We start from the raw sequence: 27,597 nt of genomic DNA, 5'->3' as shown, positions 1-27,597 counted from the left end.
TATAACATTCATACAGTACAAAAACAACAGCCATCAAACTTCACAAAGTAAACAACTGGCACAGAATAAGTGCTAGGAGGTGTAATGCTGTTTCACATTCATTGCAGCCAAATAGACAAACAACCAAACAAAAACTGACCACAGTTACAATCATTCACTGACCATATCATTGATGCTGAAATGACAATGAGTGACATTCCAATGTCAATATCAGTGTCTTTAGCTATAACAACACTACCTGGGATTGTGATTAGCCATTGGAAGCAACCCTCCAACTTCACAACCATTGCTACAATTTGCACCTCATCAAAAGTCTGCCATCTGCTCAGACAGTTCATCAGTTAGCTGATTGATGGTAAACAAACCACAAGTGTTCACAGAGTGCCCCAGGAACACAAGTGGAGCAACACCTCATCAATCCACCATGCCTAATGGAATACCCGATTTGCTGTAAATGTTTCATTTGTGTTCTGATGTCAGATCATCTTTCCACAAGTCTGTGGGATGTTCATGACCCTAGAAGGTCTGTGGAGTCCTTGGTGCTGTGATTCTGTAATGAAACTGGTGACAGAAGTGGACACTCCTCTGGGCCCAAGATCTTGTGTGTATCCACCACTCTAGAATCTGTGCAGAGGGGTGGTGACTGATGAGCTTGTTTGCTTCTAGCTAACTCTACTGTCTTTCTGGCCTTAGAATCACCCGGGGACACAGGAACTGGTACATAACTAGAAGAAACCTGATTGTAGAAACCAGACGTAAGGTTACTTTGATAACAAAGCTCATTTGTGTCCACTGTCCCAGTTACAAAGTCCTTACAGCCTAGAGAAGGCTCAGGGACAGGTACATAAGTAGTAGATACATGGGTGTAGCAACAGGACTCTTCCTCAGAGAAAATGTTGCTTGTGCAGAGAAGATCAGTTGAATCTTTGGCCTCCGTTCCAAAATTGACATAGGACTCAGAGACTGGAAGGTAACTGCTAGTCGATATATTGGTATAGCAAGAGGACTCCTCTAATCTTGATTTAATATTCTTTTTATAGATGAGGTCTATTGCATTCATTCTAAGGGAGAAATCAGGGACTGGTTGACCTCTAGAAGATGATGACTGGATCTGAGAACAGGGGTCTATTCCTGGCACACAATTCCTTTGAAGAGGCTTGTTTACTACATCAATTCCAATATAGGACTCAGAGAGTGACAGACTGCTAGACGATACTTGGGTTTGCGGACATGGCTGTGGTTTTGCCACCGCTTTACTCTTACAGTCAGGATCAGGATCTTCAGGGAATTTTTCAGCATTTAGTTGACTGGATGTTTGTTCAGCCTCTCGCTGGTCTGTTTTGGTTAGAACTGGCCTTTGGAAAATCACAAGAGATTTACTTTCATGGCTTAATGACTTGCTTGGTACTGACTGGTAGCTGAAAGACCAGACTTGGCTGAGGTCATGGTGGTGTTGGTGATCATGGTGGCCAGTTATTCCTCCCAAGTAGATGAGTTCAAAAAGAGAAGGGGAAGGTTTGAAGTCCATGATGGTTAGCTTGTTCTACAGGGCACAAAGAGACAAATATTCAGTTAATTCCACATCAAACACGCCTCACATTTCATTGGTGTTAATTGGCCATTCATCATTAGACTGATTAACTATCTCTAACCAAGGAAGTCCTGAAGAATTATGATGCCGGAAAGGTCTTCTACTAGACTTTATTTATTCATCCAAGTTAGCATTAGGATGAGTGAGGTCAGGATGTTGGATGATCACCACCCACCTCATCCCCAACTCATCCTGAAACTATTAGATGGACCACCATCATTCAAGAGAACACAGTCCTACTGCTTCACAGCTCAATCCCGGGGGCTTTATACCCCTCTTGTCCATGCCTAGCATTGTTCAGGTTTATCGGCTCCAGTGAGTCCTATTCAACTGGATTCCCCTGCATTTCTACAGGGACTAGACAAGTCCTGTGTGTGCACATTTGTACATCTGTTTGGTTATAACTTGAAGTAGTTGAATGCATTCATTAGAAGGAGTGTCCACAAACATTTGGACATACAGTGTATATATTTGCTCTGCAACACCCCCCAGCGCTCAAGCTGCAGAACAACAAGATGGAGTGCTGATACTTCACATTCACACACACTTTTATACATGAATCTGGCAGTTGTCATTTTCTTTGGACCAATAGAAATGCTCAAAATTTACATGGAATAAATTCATAAGTAAAGGTTTTTGCATGACAGCGACAACAATAAGATAACAGTAACATTCAGAGATTCTGGAAAAATCCAAAGCGAAATCTGCTCTCCCATTCTCCCCTCTGCTCAATACAGGTGCAGAAACCTTTACACATTTCTGACATTACCTGACTGGGAGAAACGGGTGGCCAGGTGGACAGGCTGCTCTTTGAGGGGTCAGGGATGGCCGGACAGAGGTGCTGTTGAATCCTGATGGAGGACAACAACAGAGTACACACTGATCTCAGCTGCAGTGGTGTGGAGTGAGCTGAATGTACAGTATACACAGCCCTCTTACTGTCTTCTAAATGTGACAGTTATATAGGGAAGTTGATCTATGAAGGGCAGGTAGGTTGTGTATACATACATATACATGATTTATGGATCAGGCTAATTATTTCATGAATGACACAGGGCGTGTGCCTAATGTTTATGTACATTATGTACATATTTAAAGGCCTTTGTATTTAACAAGCTTTCAGCTGTTGTTGACTTACCTTTCAACCTGGCTTAGCAAGATTACCAAAATCAACAAGGTGCCAGCAGCACACAGCAGAATGGCCGTCAACTGGATGTAATCGTTACCTGTTAAACACACACAGCAGCAGATTTTCAGAGGAAGTGTGGAAGTCCAACACTCAGGTTAACATTTGTGTCATTTGTGACTGAAGCCAGAAGATTTTTCTCTGAATGTACCAACGGCCACAGTCACCCACGGGCCTTCAGCGCCCCCTGCCAGAGTGTGGGCCTTCACACAGATGGCGTACTCTCCAGCCGACAGACCACTTAGGGTAAACTCCTCCATATCGCCCCCTAGCACTCGAGCTGCAGAACAACAAGATTGAGTACCTTTCAGACGTTTTGAAGACCTTTCTCCATTAAGAACACGTGAACAAATGCATTTTCCTAATTCAAGTTGCAACCATTGCTCACATTGATGTGCAAATGCACACACACATATATTCTAGTCCCTGTAGAGAAGTACTACTAATAGAATAGGACTCTCTGCGGCAGATGAACCTACCAGGCTTGGGCTGTGGAGCAGTGGAAGTGGCAGTGTTCTCTGAAATGATGGAGTTCCATCCTATACTTCTGAGATGAGTTGGGGAGCTGGGAACAGAGTGATCATCCAACCTTGTGACCTCACTAACACACACACGCTCTTGTCATTGAATTATTGTTTAAACAATCTCTTGATATAAGATTTTCACCTCAACACCTTTCCTAACTTGTCTCTAAGAATATTCCTCTTCAGTAGAAAACCTCTAAATATTTTACTGCTAATGTATGGTGGGGAGAACTCGTCAGGCCTGCTGCAGGCCGCATATAAACTAGCACTGGTCATTAACCTTGCAGTGTTTAAGCTACTGCCTCTGAGTTAATGAGCATCTAGAGCTGCTTCTGAGGCTGTGTGGATGGAATCACATGTTTTTCTGACCTCTCTGGTGCATTTAATTGACTACAACCCCACCTGCCAGCATACTAGATGATGGTGGCCTTGAAGAGAAATCCATTTCTTATTGAGTGGAGCTTCAAGCTTTTTGCAAAAAGACCACATGCTTGGAGTTTGGACTAAATTATGCAACATCAGAAATGATCTATACAAACACACGAGTTCAACAGGGCCATATCTCCATTTCTTTTCACCCTATAAACAACAATTTGTACAATCCGCCGCCAAACTTCTACAGAGGTTTTTCGAAAATATTTCCAATCTTTCTAAGAATGACAACATCTCAGTCTATGATTTCTTTAATGAAATACACTATATGGACAAAAGTATTAGAACACCTGCTCATTCATAACTTCTTTTAAAATCAATATATATATATATATTTATATAATTATAAGTTAATTCTGTTAACTGTCTCTTCTGTCCAGGGAAGACCATCTACTAGATTTTGGAGCATTGCTATGAGGATTTGATTGCATTCAGCGACAAGAGCATTAGTAAGGTCAGGATGTTGGAAGATCACCACCTCACCTCATCCCCAAAGAATTGGATGGAGCATCCAGTCCACAGTTTCACTGCTTCAGAGCTCAGTGCCTGGGGGGGGGGGGGACTCTCTAGCCCATGCCAAGCATTAGGCATGGTGCCAAAAGGTTCATGTTTATCTGCCCAGGGAGTCCTATTCTATTGGCAATTCTTCTCTACAGGCACTAAACAAGCAGTGTGCTCTGAATAGAAGTTTTTGTTAAATATGTAGCAGGACCTGACTGCCAGCCAGCGACCTAAGTCTAATGCTCTAACCCTAACCTCAACCCAAAAGCTAATCCTAAATGTCATCCTGACTCTAATCCTAACCTTAACCTCAACCCAAAGCCTAATCTCAGTCTCTTGATAATCTACTGAAAGTTCAGATGCTGATGGAGATCCCTGGGATGTTGCTGATCTGTTACTGTGAGTCTGATTAGTGTTTGCTACATCTTAAAAGAAACCACTCCAAATAAAGTGCCACTGAACATTGTTGTGAGGACTTTAAAGCATTCAGCCCACAGGAGCATAAGTGAAGTTAGGTACTGATGTAGGGTGATTAGTTCTGGATAATGGAGCTCCATCACTCCAGAAAACACAGTTCCATGCTACTTTCTCAGCAATGGATGCACCTTAAAGTAGCCAGATTCAACTATTAGAAGAGGTATTTAATACTAATAGAAAAAAGAGAAAAGACTTACATTTCACTTTGCCATTGGTTCTGTATAAAAGTGTGTAGTTTTGGATAAACCCATGCAGCTTCTCCAAAGGAACAGCTTTCCACCTCAGAGTGACACGGTTGCTTGCTATTTGTAGCACTTCCAGATTTGGGCCACCAGAGGGCACTGAGAACCAAACAGACAGAAGAAAATCCCACAGGCCATGTTTTTAATCTCATCTAAGATCAGTTTTGTGATTTGTGTATCGGTGTCATAGTTATTTTCCACATCAGTATGAGGGGAGAGATTTATATATCACACAACATAATATCCTGGTAAGTGCAAACATCTTAAATATGGCTGTAAAAACATCAGGCGTTTATTTACCTTATTTATAGACTTAGTTTAAAGGCACAATTTGTTGAATTAAAATGTAATTAAACTGCTGCATCAAAACTGAAACATCACTGACAACAGATCAATCAGGGATGCTCAATACACCATATGTCCAAATGTTTGTGGACACCCCTTCTAATGAATACATTCAGATACTTTAGGTTGCACTCGTTGCTGTAGAGACTCATACCTTTTTGGGTATGAGTCTATCAGCATGGCACATTCTTGACATGGCAAGGTTTGCCCACTCTTCCTTTCAAAAGCACTCCAAATCTGTCAGATTGCGAGGACATCTCCTGTGTACAGCACTCTTCAGGTTTACCCACAGATTCTCTATGGGATTCAGGTCTGGGCCATTCCAAAACCTTTGTTGATTTGGAGGTATGCTTTGGGTTGTTGTTGTGATATTTGGAACTGTTCATTATTTCCTTCCACCTTGACTAAAGCCCCAGTTGGCAGTGTTGGCTTTGCTCCAAAAAGGTCAAAGGTTTTGCCACATACTTTTGGCAGACTTAGTAGGTTGTGGCAAAACATATCCAGGCTTGGACATATGAAAAATATGGGAGATATCACATGCACTACACGACCAGTACTTCCTGCAGCTCCTTTAATGCTGTCATAGGCCTTCTTCTTGTCTTTTCATACATTTTTGAGGGACGGCCAGTTGGTAAAGTTACTGTTGGGCCAAATTGAATGCACTTCTTGATGACGGTCTTCACTGTGTTACATGGTGCATCTAATGTCTTGAAAATGTTTTTGTACCCTTCTCCTGACTGATGCCTTTCAACAATCAGATCCCTTTCATGCTCCTTATGGGCCATGGCCTAAAATGCAACTGAAAAAAAAAGTCAGGAAGATCCTACTAGAGCAGCTGACATACTAAGTGATCTAAATCACTTTTAATCATGGCAGCTGTTTACTGGCAACTATTTAACATGAGTTTAGATATAATTGGATTATAAGCGAGTGTCCACACTTATGCAACCACATTATTTTAATTTTGTTATTTGAATTTTCCACCTTTGAAAGATTTCAGTTTGCTTTTCAATGGAATTGTACAGATTATGGGTCACATTGAAGGTGGGAATAAACCTGATTTGACTCATCTTGGTCAGACAACAGGGTTGTGTATGACTTATATCCACTTTATTCTCCCCAGACTATCCATGGTAAGAAAAGAGCCAAAAACCTATTAACTCCAAACACAGAAGCTCTGTTGAAGCTACAGCACAGTATATGGTAACATTTCACACACTGCAGTCACGTTTAAAGCAGAGTAGGACAGCAGAGTGAGATGCTATGAGGTAGACTAAAGAAGCATACGTCTAATATCAAATGTCTTGTCTTGGTAGACTGACTGCATCTGTCTACTGGATTGAATATATCTTAAATACATATGAATATACTATAATACAATAAAATATAAAAAGCCCTTCAGTACATCTCTTGCCTGCTTAATTATATGATGCCAACATTTGATAAGCTGTTAATTTGACAAGTGCCGGATAAAGTTAAAGCATTAGTGAAATGGCGTTAGTGAAACACAAGTCATAATGAGCATCATAACGTTGTTATTTAATTGATGCTTTCATTGAAAATGTGCTTTGTTTCTCACCTCCTTCCCTGGTGAAGGCAATGACAGATCTTGCAGCTCCAACTGCCTTTTTGTAAAAAACCTGAACAGACACATTATATGGGACCTCAGGAAGTACACCATCTGTAACACACACACACAACTGCTAACTCAGTGGCAACGAATGATTCATCATCAGATAGCATATTTTCTCAAGAGTTGGGTTTTGCAGCTTCACATGAAAAGAAAAGCTGTGTGATATGGACAAAATATCATATTGCAATTACACTCGCTCTGATTGTGTTTGCAGTATGCCTTGCAATATATTAAAAGTAGGGATGTAGCAATTTAGCATATCAAGGCTCTTGATTCAATTAACACAGATCAGATAGGGTGACTGGCATTGCCTAGTTTGTGGTCTTAAATCATGTCTTTGTTGCTTTGGCAGTTTGCTTGGAATTAGAAATTGTCCTGCTGTAATATGAAGCACCATTTGATTAAAGGCATTTTCCTGAACTGGAGCAGATACAATGTTTCTGTACCTTAGAATTAATTTTGCTACTGCTATCAGCTGCTACCTCATCAATTATGAGTGGGCCAGTACCTGTAGCAGGCTGAGGCAGCCAAACAAGTCCAGGCCATGACACCCCGACCACCATGTTTAACAGATGATGCAGTACCTTCATTATAACGACACTGGGTCTCACGTTGATGAACAGCAAAATAGTGTTTAATAGTAATAGCAAAATAGTGTTTAACATAGCGTTTAATATGTTTTAATTTTAGATAGCATTTCCTTCTCCTAAATGATTGTGCTAGCTAGCTAGTTCTTTTACTATGTCATAGTAACAAACTCCACTCACTGCACAGCCTGCAGTTCCTTCTCCAGCTCCTTCCACAGACTAACACATTAAACTCTGCGTCCCAGTTTTGTTTCGTTTTAGCTTTCTCAGGGCATTTAGCTAGCTACGTTACTTCTTAGTTCATTAGCTAGCTATATGGCTTAAAGCATGGTCGTTCAGTGGAGTAATACAGTGTTTGTGGAAACAGCACGTTATGACAGCATGTTTTTTCCACAAACACTGTATCACTCTGCTGAGCGCCGACACTATAAGTGATATAGCTAATGAACTAAGAAGTAACATAGCTAGCTAGAGCGCTTCTCAACCAATCAACTTACTTTTATGTGAAGCTGAACTTCACATAAACTTCAACTCCGTTTTGTATTTCTCTGTTCTGTATTCTAATAATCCGTTCTGCCTTAGGTGGTGCAGCAGATCATGCTCCCTCTGATTGGCTGAGTTGATTCTATGTCTTAATCCATACTATGTACCCTACCGCACGAATATGATTTTATGAACTCATTATAATTAATTTGGCTGTCTTTTACTTGTATAATTATAGCTAACTGTGCTGCTTTCTTATGGCTGGTGTCTTGTAAGCGCTGGCGTCGTTGCTTGGTTAAGTATGTATGTGGCGAAGTAATACTCGAAGAGCTTTGGTCATAGTGCCATTATCTATGGCTAGGTACTCTATCTATCTATCAATGCTAGGTACTCTTAAACGTCTCACAGCCAATCACACTGCGGGGTTGGGACTAACTGTAACATAAATATAACATTAAATATTTAGCCATTTATTAAAAGGCTTTCTTGGATAATGCAGCCCTAACAGCATTGCAGAGGTCAATACTGCACTAACAAATAACTAACAATGCACTGTCCAGCTACTCACCTTTGATAATAAAGCTTCGCGCAGACCCATTCAGTATCTTCCAGTGTAAACCACTGGCCGTGTTGTCTGGTATAGGATACCACTCCACTACAAAGCTGGCCTCTGACTGGTACACTGCAGCTTTCCATTCCACCTTCAGTTGGAAGTCGTCCAGTTTGGTGACACTGAGGTCTACAGGAGGTGGGAGCACTAAGACATAACAGTTTTAAATGAGTGAAACTTTTACTAAACTGAGAACAAAAGACGCATTTATTTATTAAAAGTGTTTAACAAATTTGCATGAATTATTTGTGGCTAATTTATCCAAAATCCATTCAAAATGACTATAAAGTGTAGTATAGCATACTATTGGTTTTTGTGCACACAATATTCAACCCCCTTGCAAATTAGGTTTACAAGCAAAATTTGAAAAGTAAAAACAGACCTGCAAAAACACTGATCAAAATATACCCCAAAAAGTTCCATTCTGTTCTATGGAGCGATTAAACAAAACTGAAGCTATCAGGCCTATGGATCAGTGGTATATCTGGAGGAGGAGAAATGAAGCATATACTGAAAAGAACACACTGCCTACAGTGAAACATGGCAGTGGCTCAGTGATGCTCTGGGGATGCTTTACTTCCTCTGAAAGCTGTAGCGGAAAGCTGCAGCGTGTGGAGGGCAAGATGGATTCAAGCAAGTATCGGGAAATCCTAGGAGAAAACACTATGCCTTCTGTGATAAAGGGACAAGACAGTGATTCCAAGCGTACCTCAAAAGTCCACCAAAGCTAGGTTTTAGTGGGATTTAAGCAGCAAACCCAAGAATATTAGTGAACTGGAGTTAAGGCTGGGCGATATGTTAAAAATACTACATCACAATATTTAAAGACATTTTTCATGCTACATGATCTGCTGCAGTAAATCCAGTCTAATTACACTGTTTGTAATTAAACATGCAGTTAATCAGTGTTTATTAGACACCAACAATATCCTTAGTCTGCCTAGAAAAGCATATTGTGTATAACGCCAACAAAATGTATCTTGATACAATAACATATCGTTACATTGCCCAGCTCTAATTGGAGGCCACTGCCCATGAGAAATGGTCACCTGCCACAGCTGGTGTCTGGCTATGCATCACATTTACAGCAGGTCAGAACAGCAAAACAGTGCTCTACTCTTGTGTTAAGCTGTTTAAATTGTCCTTGTTAGATTGGGTTATTGCAAACAGCTTATCAATATATCAAAGCTAATAAACTTAATTTGCAATAGGGGTTGAATAATTTTAAGAGCAACTGTATTGTATTAACTTAAAAATGAACATTGTCACATTATTGCTGCTACAGATGCACAAGGCTGCTTGTTGTTGGATACACTATGTTTTTCTGAGCGAGCATGTGAGCATTTAGAGTGAGTTTGGTGCATTTGTGTGACCTATACTGCTTCTTTTCTTTTGTTTTCACAGGTAGTTTTGTTTGTAACCTGCATTAAATCAATGTCCCTACATATTAATTAATATCCAACAACAGCATTTAATAATATTATTAATAGAAAAGAGAGGATAAAACAGCAGCCTTGTCCGTAAAGGGTGAATATGTTATACAATACAATTGAATAATTCAATATAATTTTGAATGGACCGTGAGAACATGCTCAAATATAATAAAAAGATTGGGAAAGGTCAGGTGTAACTGTGCAACTTGATAATAAACCTTGCCAGCCTCTGATGTCCCTGTCTGCAGGTATGTAAACATGAGCCGACGGCGATGTCCCAGCAGAGTTGGATGCAGTCAGGTTGCAGGTACACGGGTGTGAGGAGACAGCAAGAACGCAGGACGTCTTGGATGAGTTCAGGTAACCACAGTCATGGTCACTCCAGCATGAAGCAGCATAGCTCAGAACTACACCATTACTGTCAGGCCATTGGAGAGGCTGAGGAAGAGAAATTTGAGCATATGATTGACAGCTATGTCACGTCATAATTTGTCTTCAAACTTAAAATATATTCAATCAGCCAATACACTGGCACTATTGAGCAAAAACGGCAACTTTACATTAGAAGGAAAAAACCTTCTTAACCTTTAATGGAAATCAATGTTAGTCTTTTTGGAGCATTTCTATTGGTCCATTCATCATGAGATTCTGACACAATGTAAAAATGCCAAAAAATATATATTTAGTGTCTGACGTTTGCCACTTTAATTCTGAACTGGAGAAAAAATGCTAATGTAGCCAACAAGTGCTTACAGCTAAAGAAAACCACAATAATGAATGCTGTGCAAACGGCATACCTCAATTATTACACATTCCACAGGGGGTTTCCCCTCAAACAGACTTTGTTTATGTGGTTACCACCACTGTATCAATTAAAAATCATTTATCAAAGCTACAAACAACCAAAACATGGCTAGCAAGCACATATTTAAACAGTTATAAAAAAAATAAAATTGTAATATAAAATAATGTTAAATATACATTTTTCATTAAAACAAGTGCTGGTGTTATCTTTGTTGTTGCATGTTGATATATGATTGTGTTATATGCTGCAGTGTTATAATTTTCACAGGTTGGAATTTAGGGGTTAAAATCTAGACAGTAACTTAATGCATTCAATGTTTTCGATTTCTAAATTATTAATTCACTATGCATTAGGCTTCATTCATTATACACTTTGTTAGTCTATAACTGGAGGTATGCTTTAAAGTAATCATTAATAATTGCATCATTATTTATATTTTTATATAGTAATAATGCACAATAAACACTATGTTACCACTATGTAATGCAAATAATTGATGGCATGATTGAATGAATTGTAAATTGTAAATGTAAATTTACAACATTTATAACATTTTTATTTAATGTTATTAGTGTGTTGTTAATTCTAGTTAATGGCAGGTTTATGGTGGCTTTAGAGTTGGAGTAACTATCTCTACTGTCTTTCTACTAGATTTTGTAGCATTGCTACTTCTCTTCACCCCCAACTCCCCAACCCATCCCAAAAGTATTGGATGGAGCACCATCATTCCAGAGAACACAGTTCCACAGTGCCACAGCTCAATGCTGGTGGCCTCTTTACTTTTCTGTTGGCAGTACTTCTCTACAGAGACTAGACAAGCTCTGTGTGTGTGGGTACATTTGCACATCTGTGTCAGCAATGTGTGCAACTTAAAGTAGCTTGTATGCTTATTGTGCATTATTACTAACTAATAATGCAATAATTTATAAAACTCATGAAGTATTAAAGCTTCATGAAAAATGAATAAATGTTTTAGATATTTAATTCAGGCTTTATTAAACAAGACTTGTTGCTGACTTTATGCTTTCGATCTTCATGCAAAAAACAGCTCTCGTGGTGTGTTAAACTGCAGTACATTTTGTACCACTCTTCTGCCCACCATGGGAAAAAAACAACACTCATATCTGTCTCTAGTTACTTCACTCCACTTACACAACTTAACAACCTGAGACCTATTTCCTGCTGTCATAATCCATATTCTCACTTCCTTCAGAAACAGATTGAGCAATAACAACGCAAACACCAGCACAGATTAATCAAGCACAGCCCCACATGGAGGCCCATTAAAAACTTATTACACATGAGGGCTGAGGTGTTATTATTATGAGTGGGAGGACGCTAATGAGATGAGACAAGTGTGCTTAGGTTAGGTAATTGTGCTTATATGAAATAATCAGCAGTGATAATCATACATGCATCATACTGGTTAAAAAATGAAGACAGACAAGACAGCAGGGAGATCGACCAAGAAGGAGTGTTTAGTAGATACACTATAAATCCAAATGTTTGTGGACACCCCTTTTAATGAATGCATTCAGCTACATTTGGTTGTACCTATTGACACTGACACAGATGTGCAAATGAACTCACACACAGCTTGTCTAGTCCCTGTAGAGAAGGATCGACTCTCTGGAGCAGATAAACCCCCAAGCATTGAGAAGTGGAGCAGTGGAACCGTGTTCTCTGCAATGACAGTGCTCTTATCCAATACTTTTGGGATAAGTTGGGGAGTTCTGGTTGAATTTGGGAGGTGATCATCTAACATCTAAGAAACAATGAATGAGCAGGTGGCCCAATACTTTTGTCCATATTCACACATATTTACATCAAAACCATCTTCATGTTTTTAGACTTTTATTTTCTACATCATTTGAGTACAGCAGCTGCTCTTTACACTGTCTGGACAGTTCATGGGGATTGGACTGAAAATTGCCTAATATTATGGTGCTAGGTTTTTAGGACAACAATATAGATCTTCTTGATGCCTGCTGGAAGAGCATCCACAGGAGAAGCTCCTTATAAAGCTACTTCAGAGACGCTGCATCACTTTGTTAAGTAATCTCTGACTTCATATGACACTGACACTACACATGCTGTGTAGCTTAACTCAGTAACAGCAGTAATCTGAAGGGGACCTCTGTCTCTACTTAGGTCCAATATTATAAATAATGAGTCAAAACCACAGATTTGAGATTACATAACAACGTGATCCAGTTTGAGACAAGTGTGTGATGTTGTAACAGTATTGCAGGAGGCTCCTGAAGAAGCAGGAAAAATAAGCAAGAATAAGGATCTGCACATTTCTCAGTGAATCTTTTAATCATTTCTTTGCAGCTGCAGTGGCTGTGCTAAAGCAGGAAAACTACTAAACTGCACAGGGTAGGGTTCCTTCAGAACCAGGCTTGAGAAACACTGGGCTAGACAACCAAAATTGCAGGTCCTGGGAAGGGAATCTCCCCAAGATCTCAATCCGATTAAGCATCTGTGAGATTGACAAACTAGAGTTCCACTATGCTGTTTAGTAGGTTTGGGTGTTATAACGGTAATACTGTCTACTGTGGTATTTAAAAATGATGACGGTATCTCAAAATGAGGATGTTATTTCAAAAAGACGTGTCTGATGTGTCAGATTTGGATCTAGTACACGACCCAAATAGCTCCTTCATTCATGTGCATTCAAGAGAGCCACATGGTGGGGTGCTGGGGGAGCTCACCAATGTCATGATGAAAACAAGTGTGGAAAAAAACCCAAGCAGCAGACCTGGATGAACTGCCAATTCACTCCTATGACCATTCGCTCGATTTGAGGCTTCATCTTCTAAATGTGTGTGATTTGAGCCTCAGTTAGTTGGTACATTGCCTGTGCCGTGGCGTTTAGACTGCTAACAGCCTGCTAGCTAAGCTATCTGATGTGAGCTCTGTGTATGTGTAGCCGTGCTACTTAAGCAAAGGATAGCTTAGCAAAGGGGCTACAGAACCAACACCATGGAAAAAACCTTAGCCACATACACATAGAACCATCTGTGCTACTTACGCAACTTACAGTAATATTTTGAAACAGTATGACGGTATTACAAATAAGCCACAATTCTATGGCCCTCCACCAAAATGATTTCAGCCATGGCCTGGACGTATCTAATGCGGTGCAATCTGACAAAGAAACTCTTCCTCAGCATTGCCACATCCTGCTGTGGTTTGCCCAAGGAAATAAAAAGACAAAGTGGTCTGGAGACAGGTTTTACATGATAAAACAATCTCTAAGAACTAAGAGAACACTAAAGTGTACTAAACCTAAAACACACTCAGGAAATCCAAAATCACAGTTCCTCTTTCCCCTAAATTCGAGTGTCAGGTTTAGTCAACCCTCCTTAGCTGTATTTCTGCTCCATGTTGCGTGCCAGCTCTTGTTTTGGATCTCTGAAGGCTTTTGTAGTCTTCTTTTATATCATTAAGCTAAATAATCTCATCAGCCAACACAGACCTACAGTAACAACTTGAACAACTAAAGCAAAGCTGCTTTCACATTGCTGCTTCCAGGTTGACACACATCAGTTTGAAACCAGAAAAGATGAGTTAGATGAGGGGGCAAAATGAATAACCAAGGGGGCTCAGCTAACTTAGCTTCACCCAATGAATGGCTAGGGATATACTAATATCAGGATAACAGGCTAACCTGCTGGGATTGGCATAAACATTATGGTATGTGTTTGATGATATCTCATCAAACACATAGAAACACTTATGTAATTACTGTAAACAGCAATTAGGGCAACAAGATAAATGCCAGATGATGAAAGATAAATTAAAGGCCACTAATGATAAACAATAACATGTATACTATCAGATGGTCTCAGTGGTAGCACCGGACATCGAACTCTTTTTAATACCCTTGATTTCGGAAGAAAATCAATCAGTGAGGAGGTGTCCTAATAGATTTGTCTATATATATATATAAACAAAAGAAACTTAAGCTGGATCTGTAATGGTAATTATAGTGGACTATATTTAACTGTAATTGAGATCTGAAAGACTTTGGTGATCAGGGATCAGTCAGATTTGGTCTAATTTGTTCATATTTTGTGGAGGAGAAAAGCTGCAGATGACGTTAGCTGTTCTTTTTTACACTGCTCCAAACAACATATAAGGAGTGAATGACTTGCTTTCAATACCCTTTTGATCGTTTTATTTGAAGCTTTTAAAACATGTCCCCAGGTGTGTTTTTGTTGCTGGATTATTTAATAGCAGCTTGCTTGTCAACACTTGTCTCACAATTAACAAAGGTCTGTGGCTGTGAAAGGTTGCAAGAGCAGTGGTCTTGGATTTACCTTCCAGAGCAACGTAATGTGCCTCTGTCCTCTCTTGTCTGATGGCTGGATATGACGCCATAGCTCTGGGGCAGCCGATGGAGCTGAGGAATAAAAAAAACACACAAGATATACAGACAAGTCAGAAGAGTATAGCTAATACAGTGTGTCTAATATGCTGCTGGTCATCTATGTGTCAAAAAACCAAACAAGACCTCTGAAGGTGCCCTGCCCCTGAGGTATAGGGTGGTATCTGGTATCTGATGTAGTGTAGTGGATAACACCAACATCTTCCCTGTTGCAAACACCATGCTACATCAATAATAGTCCTTGGGCTAGACTCCTAACACTACCTGTGTAACATGAGTCAAATGTATAGCACTCTAGATCAGAGTATCAGCCAAATGCCATAAATGTAAACGTAAGACTTTACAGATACTTTAAGTCATACTGTAATTTATGAGGTGGATCTGCCGTCTATCAAACTTGTTGTTACAGAGCTTCCCAAAAGTAAACCCTGCACGTGTACCCAGCTGTCCACATGTTGTGAAAGGAAACAGGGGTCATTTGACCAAGGGATCTTCTTTCAGCACTTTAAAGTCCAGTTTTGATGTTTGCAGGTCCATTTTAGGTGCTTTCGACAGTGGACAGGGGTTTGCATGGGCACTTTAACAGGTCTTATGTGCCGTAATGGGGCACCTTTTTTTATTATTCGATTTTCCACCTTTTTCTCCCCAATTTGGACTGCGCAGGCAAGCCCTTCATTTTTTGAACTGCTGCCGAAGCAAATCTTGCACATCAATAAACACTGAGAGCCCAAAACTTTGTAGCTTGTTGGCTATATTTATACAGTTGAGACCAGAAGTTTACATACACTATATAAAAAGACACATGCATTTTTTTCTCACTGTCTGACATGAAATTATTTATATTTGCTAAATGCCAGAATAATGAGAGGACATTTTTAAGACAATTTGTATTACTTTCTTCAAAGTCAAAAAGTTTAAATACACTAAGATTACTACATACTATATACCTATATACTATGCATATGATGATGTTATGTTTTTGGAAGCTTCTGGTAAGTTTATTTGCAACATCTGAGTTCATTGGAGACACACCTGTGGTGCTGCAGGAGGGACTGGTGCACTTCACAAAATAGATGGCATCATGAGGAAAGAACCTGTTTTGCTTGGGCGCAAACAGGTCTTCCAAATGGACAATGACCCGAAGCATACTGCCAAACTGGTTACAAAGTGGCTTAAGGAGAACAAAGTCAATGTTTTGGAGTGGCCATGACAAAGCCCTGATCTCAGTCCTAACAGCCAAGAAAGCCCAGCAGCGTCTCTACTTCCTTTGGAAGCTAAGAAAGGCCCGTCTCCCTCCACCCATTCTCACCCTCTTTTATAGGGGGACCATAGAGAGCATCCTAAGCAGCTGCATCACTGCCTGGTTTGGGACCTGCACAGCCTCTGACCACAAGACCCTCCAACGCATTGTGAGGACAGCTGAGAGGATCATCGGAGTCTCTCTCCCCTCCGTTATGGACATTTACACTGCCCGCTGCATCCGCAAAGCAACCAGCATTGTGGATGACTCCACCCACCCTTCACACAGACTGTTCTCCCTCCTGCCATCAGGTAGAAGGTACTACAGCATCCGGTGCAACACGACCAGACTCTGCAATAGCTTCTTCCCCCAAGCCATCAGACTTCTCAACTCAACTCAACTTCTGACCTGATGTCTTTTCTGCTACATGCACACTCTCTCCAACCATTTACCCCAGATAAAATGGGAAGCATTTTTTGCATAAGCATTTGCACTAATAACCTTACTACCTCACTGGACTCAATATTTATACACACTGCAGAATTTGCACACTACCAGCAATTATTTATTATTCTCTGTCTGTACTGTGTTGTGTTGTCTGTCCGCACTTATTGAGAATTTCCCCACTGCGGGACTAATAAAGGATTATCTTATCTTATCTTATCTTGTATTGTGTTGCACTTGTGTTTTGTATGCACTGTCTATGTTGCACCATGGTCCTGGAGGAACGTTGTTTCGTTTCACTGTGTACTCTGTATGTAGTTGAAATGACAATAAAACCCACTTGACTTGACTTGACTTGACTTGAAAATATAAGCTGAAAAGGCATGTGCGCGCAAGGCGGCCTACAAACATGGCTCAGTTATACCACTTCTGTCAGAGGAAATGAGCCAAAATTCCTGCCAATTAATGTGAAAAGCTTGTGGAAGGATATCAAAAACATTTGACCAAAGTCATACAGTTTAAGAACAAAGGTACCAAATACTAATGAAATGTGTTTAAACTTTTGACTTTGAAGAAAGTAATAAAAATGCCATAAAAATCATTATTCTGGCATTTAGCAAATAGAAATCATTTTGGTAATCCTAATTGACCTAAAACAGGAAAAGTTCATTCTGATTTCATGTCAGTGAGAAAATGTAGATGTTTTTTTTATATATATATAGTGTATGTAAAGGTCTGTATATATATAACCGTGTAATGTGTGTGTGTATAGTTTCTCTTTTTTCATTGCATCCTCTATCTCTCCCCAGTTCCCAAGCCCATCCTCACCAGCCTCCACTGTGGTGGCCTCTCTGACACTGCTCCAGGAGCTCCAGTGCTTGGAGGCTGTTCTGTCCTGTGCTCGGGCCCTCACATAGTGTTTGGTGCCAGGATATAACCCACAAAGCTCCATTTTCCAGTCATGAAAGGCAGTCCTCACTGTCCAGGCCTGGTCCTGAAAATGACCACAAAATAGGACTATTATAGCAGGCTACTACTATTTATTATTATTATTATTATTAATTTAGTGGGTGTCAGTGTTCATATTGTGCCCATAATTAGCAACTTCAGGACTGATATTCTGAAAACACAGCCAAACCTCAGCCATGGTTGACCTTGTAAAAATCCAGATAATCTAGAAAATCTAGTTAGGAATTACTAAGCTTAGCATTGGTTTACTTGCATCACAGTATAACAGGTCATTCTGATAAACATGCTTTCTATAAGGAAATTAAATGGAAAAATTAATAGCTGAGGTTAAACAGAAGATAACACACATTCACACACAAATGTGTTTCTTTGTCTTTGCTTTGCAGATTCCCTCTCATATAAATGATCTGTTTTATAAAACATTTGTTTTACTTCTTTAACATGATAGACCTGGTTAACTAGCCAATGTTGGCTAACATTATCTGCCATAACTACATCTCATCAGCTGTATAGTGTACTGGAAACAGTATATTGCCTAAAACTGAAAAGGCTTTGTATAGTACAGTGCTGTATTGTTCATATGCCCATCCGTCTTTTCCATGGGTCTCTCATTTACTATATTTTGTGGAAAAAAAAAAAGATGATGGAGCGAGGATTAAGGAAAGAGAGAGCGGCTCATGCTCTGAATGCTCTCACTGATATGTTTCTTATAAATTCCAGCGGTTGTTTTTTCCTGCATATTTTGGATTTTAGTGAGCTGATCAAAGATCTATTTGAGAACTTTTATTTAACTGAGCCAGTCTGTGCAGTTCAGGTTTATGGCTTTGCAATCTGAGTACAATGAAAATGCTTGTAACATCTACAGCATTTAGAAATTTAATCAAAGCTCAAAAATTGGATCAAACTGGTAAATCTGTGTATTGTAGTCGGGCATGTTCATGTTGGTCATGCTGCCTTTGTTGTTGGATTTACTACATCAGATTAACAATAAAATGTAGTGGAAGAGTGAACTTTAGTTTAGTCCTACTCATCGGCTTGCAGCTCAGACTTACGTTTGGCCTTGGTAAACCACACTTATCAAAATAAATGCAACAACAGCATTGAACAATCACATTATTAAAAGAGAGGTGTAGTTTAAAAGACAAAAAACCTGTCGCTAACTTGAAAGGCTATCTGTACATGCCTGTAATGTCATCTCGTTTCTTCACCCAAAAGTTTGAAAAGCTCCTATGACAATGTTTTGATAAAAGCCACACCTTCCATGACAGCAGCCAGAAATGCCTGCCATTCTTGAGCCATTACTGCACCTATAATTGCTCTGCAGGCAGTGTAATTAATTGTTCAATAAACCCCTGGGAACTTTTCAGTTGGCAGATTGTGACTTTCCTTTGCATTTCTTTACATTTACAACCCTTTGATCCACTTGTCTGCAAGCATGATCTGAGATGTCATGCAATACTTGGACGCTCACCTCCTGTTTTGACAATACACAGAAGATGGTGTGTATGGTGTGTACGGGGCAGTGGTGGCTCAGCGGTTAGAGCGCCGGGATATCGATAACAGGGTTGTGGGTTCGATTCCCGGGCTCGGCAAGCTGCCACTGTTGGGTCCTTGAGCAAGGCCCTTTACCCTCTCTGCTCCCCGGGCGCTGGAGTTGGCTGCCCACCGCTCTGGGTGTGTGTGTGTACTCACTGCCCCTAACACATGTGTGTGTGTGAGTGTGTGTTCACTACCAGATGGGTTAAATGCGGAGGACACATTTCGCTGTACAGTCCACACTGTACAGTGACAAATACGTGCACCTTACCTTACCTTACCTAAGATGCTTAGGTGCTTAGTGAGCAGGTATTTTTGTGGCGGGATCATACCTGATGAGGAGTGCTGCACTCTATCTGCAGGACGCTGTGTTCCTTCTTAGTTCGCAAATAGACCGACGTGTCTTCGGTCCACTCCACCCTCAGACAGTGGGCTTTCCTTGGTATCGGGATAAGCTTTGTGATCTGCGGAGGGTACATCTTAACTGCTCAAAATGAAAACAGTGAGAGATTAATTAGTGGTCATAAAAGACAAGACAAGTCCTCTCCACTGCTTCAAGATCATACATGTGGTGCAAGAACCGCATGGAAACATAGCCAGTGGGGCAATAAACAAAGCTGTAGCATGTACAGTATCTAAAGTGCTGGAGTGGAAAGGCCCATAGTTTGTATTCAACAGAAGGCACTTGGCTTTGAGATCAAAGGAGTACTGTGAGACTGAATTTCAGATTTTATTTTCTGATTATTACATCTAGATGTGTTAGACAACTTAGAACATGGCAGCACCGATGGCAAAATACCAACAGATAGTCTTACATCATCTAACATTTAATATTCTCGATCTCTCTGTAAACTGACAGAATTTTCCTATAGACTTGTGACTTTATTCTGCTGCTACCATAATGAGTAGCATCATCAATAAATATTAGTGGTCCTGTTTCAGTCTTCCAAAAGCAGCCGTGCAGGCCCAAGCCGTGACACTACCTCCACCATGCTTGACAGATGAGCAGATCATTTCTTATCCACACTTTGGCCTTTCCATCACTGTGGTAGATTTTATTCTGGGTCTCATCAGTTCATGACCCTGTTCACACCTGGTCACTGCATGTGACTAGTATCTAGATTGTACATGACATTTTAGCCACATGCATTTAGACTCTGCAGTCAAATGCATCTCTGGTTATTCAGGCTGAAATCTGATTGCTGTGTGGGATGGGATATGCAAATTTACTTGATGCATGGAATTATTACTGGTGTTTGGATTGTACTGGGAGGGGTTTGGTTGTGGAATGTGTCTTGGTGAGATGGTTGTGTTTACACTGGTATACTATTTGGCTTAAATGCATCTCAGACCACCTCCTGAAGTGGTTTGACTGATTGGATTTGTATCTTTTTAACCATTTTAAAATGAGTCTTTACAGTGTGTTTACATTTTGATGTGGCTTGACTTTAACCTTTATCTAGATATAATATACATGTTTCCAAATTCACTTCTGGCCTTCTAAATTGTTACTGCTGATGAGTGGTTTGTCTTATAGTGATACCTTCATCCCTGTCCTGTGAAGGTTGTTGGTAGTGTCACTGACTGACCGAAGTTCGAAAACACATGCAAATACATGCATTTAGACAAATTTAGTTACACACACAGTGTTTCTTAAAGAACCCTTTAATGTATTTCTGATTTCTGAAGGATGAATAAATTTCTCTGTACACAGAAAAGAAGAGAAAACATGCTGACCATTAACTTCTGTGACTGGAATCAGCAGGTTTTCTGTTCTTTTACAACATACAAGTAAGAAAACCTAAATCACTGCCCAAGGTGATCTACACATCTAACACTGCACATAGAGATTAGGTTAAATAACCATCCATATAAAGTAGAGCTACATCTGCACATCCATAAGCTAATTCACCATGGATTTATCCATACTGGTAAAAATATTACTGGTAATTACCAAGTTTGTGTTGTCATGACATCACTTGGACATAAACCCATCTCCTGATGATATGGCCAAACCCTAATGTGCTATTGTGTAACTATGTATCATCCCCTGTTTAACTGTATAACATCAGAACAGACTCAACTAGGTAATCTCACAGAACCCTTTTAGCACATTTATATTTTTTAGAGTGTGCATGGCGTTGTTTGGAGGGACCCGTACCTTCATTGATGCCGATGAGGCAGTGACGAGCTGATCTGACAGTTCCAGAAGGAGAAGATGCCAGCACATCCACACAAAAGCAGTGAGACACTGATCCAATGTTCACTGAACACTGAGTATGTGTTGTAGTGCAGAAACCAACAGACTTGTAGTTTGTAGAATTCAAACAGCTTGTCCTGCAAAGAATGGGAATTGATTACTTTGAAGACTTTGTCTTGAGCAGTCCAGGCTCAAGCAAGTCAATCAACCAAAGTTGTTTGAGAGCCTTTCATTAAAAGTTAAGTAAATTTAATCTACCTTAAAACTTTATTGAAGTAAATCTCTTTTTGGATTGAGGTCAATCAACCATAAAATTAACTTTTTCTCTTTTAACTTAGATCAAAGTAAAGTAAATAAAGAAAATAACAGTAACTGTTTTATTTTAAAATGAAGTCAATCAACATCAAAGTGAACTATCACTGTTTTAAAATTTACTGTAATTGTTTTATCTTAAAATATGATTAATCAACCTCTAAACAAACTTATATGTTTTAATTTAGAGTGAAATAAATCTGTTTTATTTTACATTTACGTTTGAACTTAGGTTAAAGACCAACAAACAAACAACAAAATGAACATCTAATTTTTAAAATGGAAACTGTTGTATCTTCTCTATTTAACTGTTCAAAATGACATACTGGTTTTATGGACATTACTAAACAATTCACACTATTCACTGAATAACCTTTTTTGGTGGGACTCAACTCAGCAGGACGCTCAGTCCTCCATGCTGGTCCACCCATGTTGTTTACAATCACATGCCTACTAACCACCTTCACTTGTTCTTCACACCTGCTGCTCAGGCATCAATTAGTATGTGCAGTACTGTGCACACCCTCTCTCTGTTCTATTTGCTGATGGCTTTGATGTGGTTGGAGGCCTACATGTTTCCTGTTTGACAAGTTTGCTCAAAATGTGCATAGATCCTGATGTGCGTTGTGTATTCTGACCTCATCAAGACAACCATAATCACATTTGCGTGTCTCCACATTAACCCATTCATGCAATGAACACATACATACACTATAGAGTAAACACATGCCCGGAGAGGTGGTCAGCCATCGCTGCAGTGCTCTGGGAGCAGAAGCGGTTAGGGGTGATTGCTCAAGAGCCCAACAGTGGTGGCTTGCTGAGCCAGGGTATCGAACCCACAACCCTGTCATCAGTAGCTTGCTGTTCTAACTGTTGAGCCACCATAGAAACACTTTTCTAGTCTCAGATAAAGCCAGTTCATACGCAAGTCCTCCCTTGTCCTCAGGCCTGAATGCTGTAGAATGTTGCTTAACCAGATCACAGCTGTCATAAAACACTGAACTTAAACATCCCTCCACAACTTAAGGAGTCATATCTCTGCTGTAGGCTGTGACCACAGAAGGGGCTATTGCTATACACATAATCTTCAGTCCACATCACACACCTTTTTAATCTTCTTGATGAAATGGTACGGCAATTGATCTCCAACAGTATGGCAAAATAAGCTGCATAATTTGACTGTTATGCCACACATAGAGTGCTGATTTACCATGACATTAAGACATCTAACAGTTGATTCAGGTTTTCCGAAGCCGTTCCCCTGCTTATATCCTGCTGCCTGCCCCCTCGTCTTATCTAAACAATTATTTGCATGTTGTGGAGCTCGTCCTCTGTTATGCCCTTACAGGTGTTCGACAAAGGCATGCTGTATAGATGCATCATTGCTGGGAAAAAGTATATTCTGTTATGCTTTTCTGAAGATATCATAAGTACTTATGGCACTGAACAACTTTATGGATCTTAAAAATGTAAAGACAGATTTTTCAGGCTGTCCAATTGTGGACATCAGTTGTGTCATGTTACATAGATGATACAGTTTGGTTCACACCATTGTTTGAACCTCACAGTTTTGGTATGAGTTTGGTACAACAGGAAAAAAGCAATTTAAGCTTTATTTAGACAGCATCAGGTTACATGGGGAGGTAACGGACTGCGCACTCCGACATCCATAAAAATTACGCTGCCTTTTACCTTCTATAAAGCAAGCTGTAAAAATTACCCCAGGATACATTAATCCTGTGCTAACTGACATGTGGGTAACTATTTCAGCATATCCTGTGGCAAAGGAGTTTTCCCACCCCCTTTTTCTCAAGTATGGAGGCGCTCCAGGAGGCATTTAGTGTCATCATGCAAGGTACACATACCTCAGGTCGCTCAAATCTGCAAAGGGACTCCTTAGAGGCACGAAGCTTTTATCAGCTTTAGGAAAGTCATTGGTTATCATCACATTTTTTGAGTAGCCACGTCCTTCTTGGTCATTTATGCCGAGATTTCTTATCCCCTGTCAGGTCATGAATTTTATAGAAAGTACATATAGTCCTATAGTACAATTATATTACTCCACCTCCCCATGATATGTTACTAACTTGCTAACAGCTTACTGCTTAAGGTTTCTGGGTAGAGCTTTTCAATTTTGGTTCTGCAACTTCGCACAGTCTTCACAATCTATGCTCCCACATATTCGCCTGCATGCAGTGAACTGTAATGTGCATATTTTTCCTGTTCAGGACATATACACATATGGCCACACACCCAATAGACGCCTAATGTAATGATAGTAACCAGTGTATGGTTACTGCATAAACTGCATGGTAACAAACAAATGGATGGCTGCCCATTATGCTATTTTTTTTAACTACACTTCTATACAAATTTCTTTTATTTGTTTACCCCCTTAAAGAGCCTATGACCCACCAGTGGACAGAAAGTGTTATTACAAACTTCTATTACCAAAGAATAGCCCCACCAGCTGTACAGAAGTCCCTGTAGTTCCTGAATAATACACCTTATTGTGTAATAAGCCTTAAAGGGTCAATTTCCTGTCATAAAAGTTAGCTATGCACAAGTTATTCAGTTTTCAGGAGGTTTATAATCTGGATTTTAAATAATTGTTAAAATCAATAGATAAACAACAACACAATACCTGGTAGAACAAAAAAAGATGCCACATCGGTTAAACAGCTCTTCAAACGTACTTCTTCATAAGAAAGAGGAGGTAATTAGTTGTTTCTGTGCATTTTTTTCCCTATGGGAGGATGATTCAACCCTCTGGGTCTAAAAAAGACATAGAGCTGACCAAGAAGTCAGAAGTTCCTCCTTACTGAGGAAAGCAAACAGAAGAACATTTACAAGTAAAACCGTTGAAGCTGGTGATGTTCTCAGACAATGGACAGAGCATCCCAGAGCTTCTGGCAGTACTCTGTATCTGGTAAATGTAGTGCTTTCTAACTTATATCGGAATTCATCACATGAAAATGTCATGAAATGTAAAGTGTTCTTATTTTACTCTAGGGCTCAATCACCCACCCTTACTAGAAACCACAGACAGGAAGACCATTTCCAAGTTTCCTGTTACAACTTCCTTCTTTTAATATACATATTATATATATTATGTGAAGGATAATATTTGTATTGTTTGTACTGTATATCTACACTGTACAACATCAAATCAAATCTCAAAATAACACTCGAGCAACACTTATGGATTTCAGTAAAAATGGGTTTGCTAAGAGCATGTTCAACATACTTGCTGCAGCTTGATGTTTCATACTTTGAGTTTTAAGTGTGAAACCACAGCATCCTATGTTTTGACACCTACTATCACTAATGCATCATAATCTTATGAGAAGTGTTAAAGTGTTTAAGTAAATGTCTTATTTAAAATAGCAACAGTAAACACTCGTGAACATGTCTCATCATCTTGTTTGTTAGCTGTATTATATAAATGTCTGTTGTTTTGATGTTAAGAAGTAAGTAACCTGGTTGGTCTGTTATAGTAAGCTAACAGAGCAATAGTCTGGGTGAGTTTGATTCTGTTTATTTACTTATTTTAAGTTGTGCTTTCTCGGACTCCGGCCACTGGTGATGGCACTCGGGACCCCCTAACTCAAATTTAACTGACTCAAACTTTCCTTAACCCAAACGTGGTAAATCAGCCAAAACATATTTAGTGTCTGAGGTTTAGTTTTTGTACTGGCTCTACGAAACTACAATGTCTAAGAAATAACGGACGCTCATACCTTATCAATCAGCACTGTGAAAACAGATCAACAACTCCTCATGGTTTGAGGTAAGTGTGGATGCTAACCGGATGTGGTAGAAACTTTCAGGTTGGAGGGGGGGGGGGGATAAGAATTAGTAAGCCTATGAAAAAGCATGGTAATCATCGCATACATAGCTTGATGCACACATAGCAAACTATGAAAATGTTTGTAGACTGTTTCTTACATGTTGACCGATAGCGTGTAGCTGGTGCTGTCCGAACTGACCGCTGTCCAGTAACACGTGATGTTTGCATGCTCCAGGAGTTCACACTGCATAACAGAGGGTGCAGAAGATGAGGCTGAAAAACAATGAAATGTTATAAAAATGTGATAAAATGTATAGAGTTACTGGGATGAAACCAGCGCAACGCACACTATCACACCAGTACCACCATGTCAGTGTCACGGCAGTGCTAAGAATGACCCACCACCAAAATACTACCTGCTCTGTGGTGGTACTGTGGGCCCCTGACCATTGAAGAACAGGGAGAAAGGAGGCTAGCAAAGTATGCAGAGAAACAGATGGACTACAGTCTGTAATAAGAGAACTACAAAGTGCTCCTAGATGGTAAGTGGAGCTGATATAATGGCCAGAGTTCATTCCAAACCAGGGGTGCTCATAATACACTGATATAACTGTATTTATCATAAGTAATTGTGAGTAGAGAAAAAGAGAACATGACCTTAGAGCGCTCTTGCTATGGATCGTGCCATCATGATACCACTCACTTCAACAATTAATAGAAAACCAAACTAGGACCCCGTATACACCTGGTCACTTCATGCGTCTTGAGAATCAGGCTTATCACTTCAGGCCTGAGACACATTTGAGACACATGTTATAGCATTTTAAACACATCTGGCTCTCATAGAAGCCTTTTCTAGTACAACCGAAACACCAGTAATAACTGCAGTGCAATTAGCTCATTTGAATAATCCAACACAGCAATCGGGTTTCAGTCTCACTAACCGGAGACAAGTTTGACTCCTGAGTGTAAATGCATTTGGCTAATATCCAGATACTGTAACAGGGTCTCTTACCATGTTTTAATCCTCTGCAGCTGTACATAGTACAAATGTGGGGGTGTCCTCACTTTTTCCTCTTAAGAATTTCTATGTATTAAATGATTAAGTCATTTTTTCAGCTGTATGTGTTTAGTTATATTGCCACTATCTCTCAAGACTATTCAAAGAAGGTTCAACTCTCCTTATGGTTAAATATGTTAAAAAGACAAAGGGTTTCATTGGGTGTTCTAACTTTTTTTTTTTTTTTTTACATAACTGGATTAACAGCAACCACACATAACCCACATATAGTGGGTACACCCACATGAACGTTTAGCCCAAAACCACCAAGGCTGGAAAAGACAAATAAAGAGCGTTCCAAAGGTCCAAAGGAAGTAGACATTAGACATGGCTACACGTTACAGCTTTAAAGCCAAACCAAGACATAACACTCCACAAAAGGGTGGCTACACTATGTGGAATTCCTACAAATACATGTACATTCATTAAACCATCTTGTTAAGCTGGTTCTCGGTGAGAACTAGACTTTTGCACAGCCAATGAACTGAGGCTGAGGTTCAGATTTGGGTGAAGTCACCCAACCGAGAAGAACACTAAAGTCCACCAGATCTAACACTTCATTTGGGAGCTGTCTGAACCTCTGAACACAAGCTGGTGCATGAAACTCTGCCCTATGGGCTGTGTTACACAACAATCTGCAGTGAAGAGCAGATCATATGAGCGCTCTGACAGCACAAGTTCTGTTTCAGCTACTGAGTGGACGATTCATCCACACCGCTGTTCACTCTCACCTGAGCCCAGGATCATGCAGACCCCACACATCCAGGAGAAGAAGCCGGGCAAGGTCTGGATCTTGTTCTCCAT

At 39.9% G+C, this 27,597-nt stretch overlaps 1 protein-coding gene across 1 annotated transcript; it reads right to left on the bottom strand.

The window, feature by feature from the left end:
* On the bottom strand, positions 1-27,597 carry LOC140546100 (interleukin-6 receptor subunit beta). The gene is made up of 14 exons (XM_072669244.1): positions 27,525-27,597; positions 25,892-26,006; positions 21,593-21,768; positions 19,764-19,915; positions 17,755-17,920; positions 15,175-15,257; positions 10,263-10,482; positions 8,570-8,758; positions 6,878-6,979; positions 4,909-5,052; positions 2,929-3,057; positions 2,730-2,817; positions 2,361-2,442; positions 1-1,543 (listed from the first exon to the last, which is right to left on the bottom strand). Exons 1-14 carry the CDS (start codon positions 27,595-27,597, stop codon positions 509-511), a joined length of 2,754 nt encoding a protein of 917 aa, XP_072525345.1. The 3' UTR covers positions 1-508.

This window comes from Salminus brasiliensis, chromosome 23 (genome assembly GCF_030463535.1).
Source record: "Salminus brasiliensis chromosome 23, fSalBra1.hap2, whole genome shotgun sequence".
Classification (NCBI taxonomy): Eukaryota; Metazoa; Chordata; class Actinopteri; order Characiformes; family Bryconidae; genus Salminus; species Salminus brasiliensis.
The sequence above is the reverse complement of the archived record's forward strand: the minus strand, read 5'-3'. Positions and strand labels throughout refer to the sequence as shown.

Bases quoted from the DNA above. Each gene is read 5' to 3' on its own strand.
- LOC140546100 (XM_072669244.1), bottom strand. From the start codon at position 27,597: ATGGAGAACAAGATCCAGACCTTGCCCGGCTTCTTCTCCTGGATGTGT. The intron at 21,769-25,891 runs GTAAGAAACAGT...CATTCTTTGCAG, and splicing joins TACACGCTATCGGTCAACAT to GACAAGCTGTTTGAATTCTA. The intron at 15,258-17,754 runs GTGAGGATGGGC...TTTATTCCTCAG, and splicing joins GGCCACCACAGTGGAGGCTG to CTCCATCGGCTGCCCCAGAG.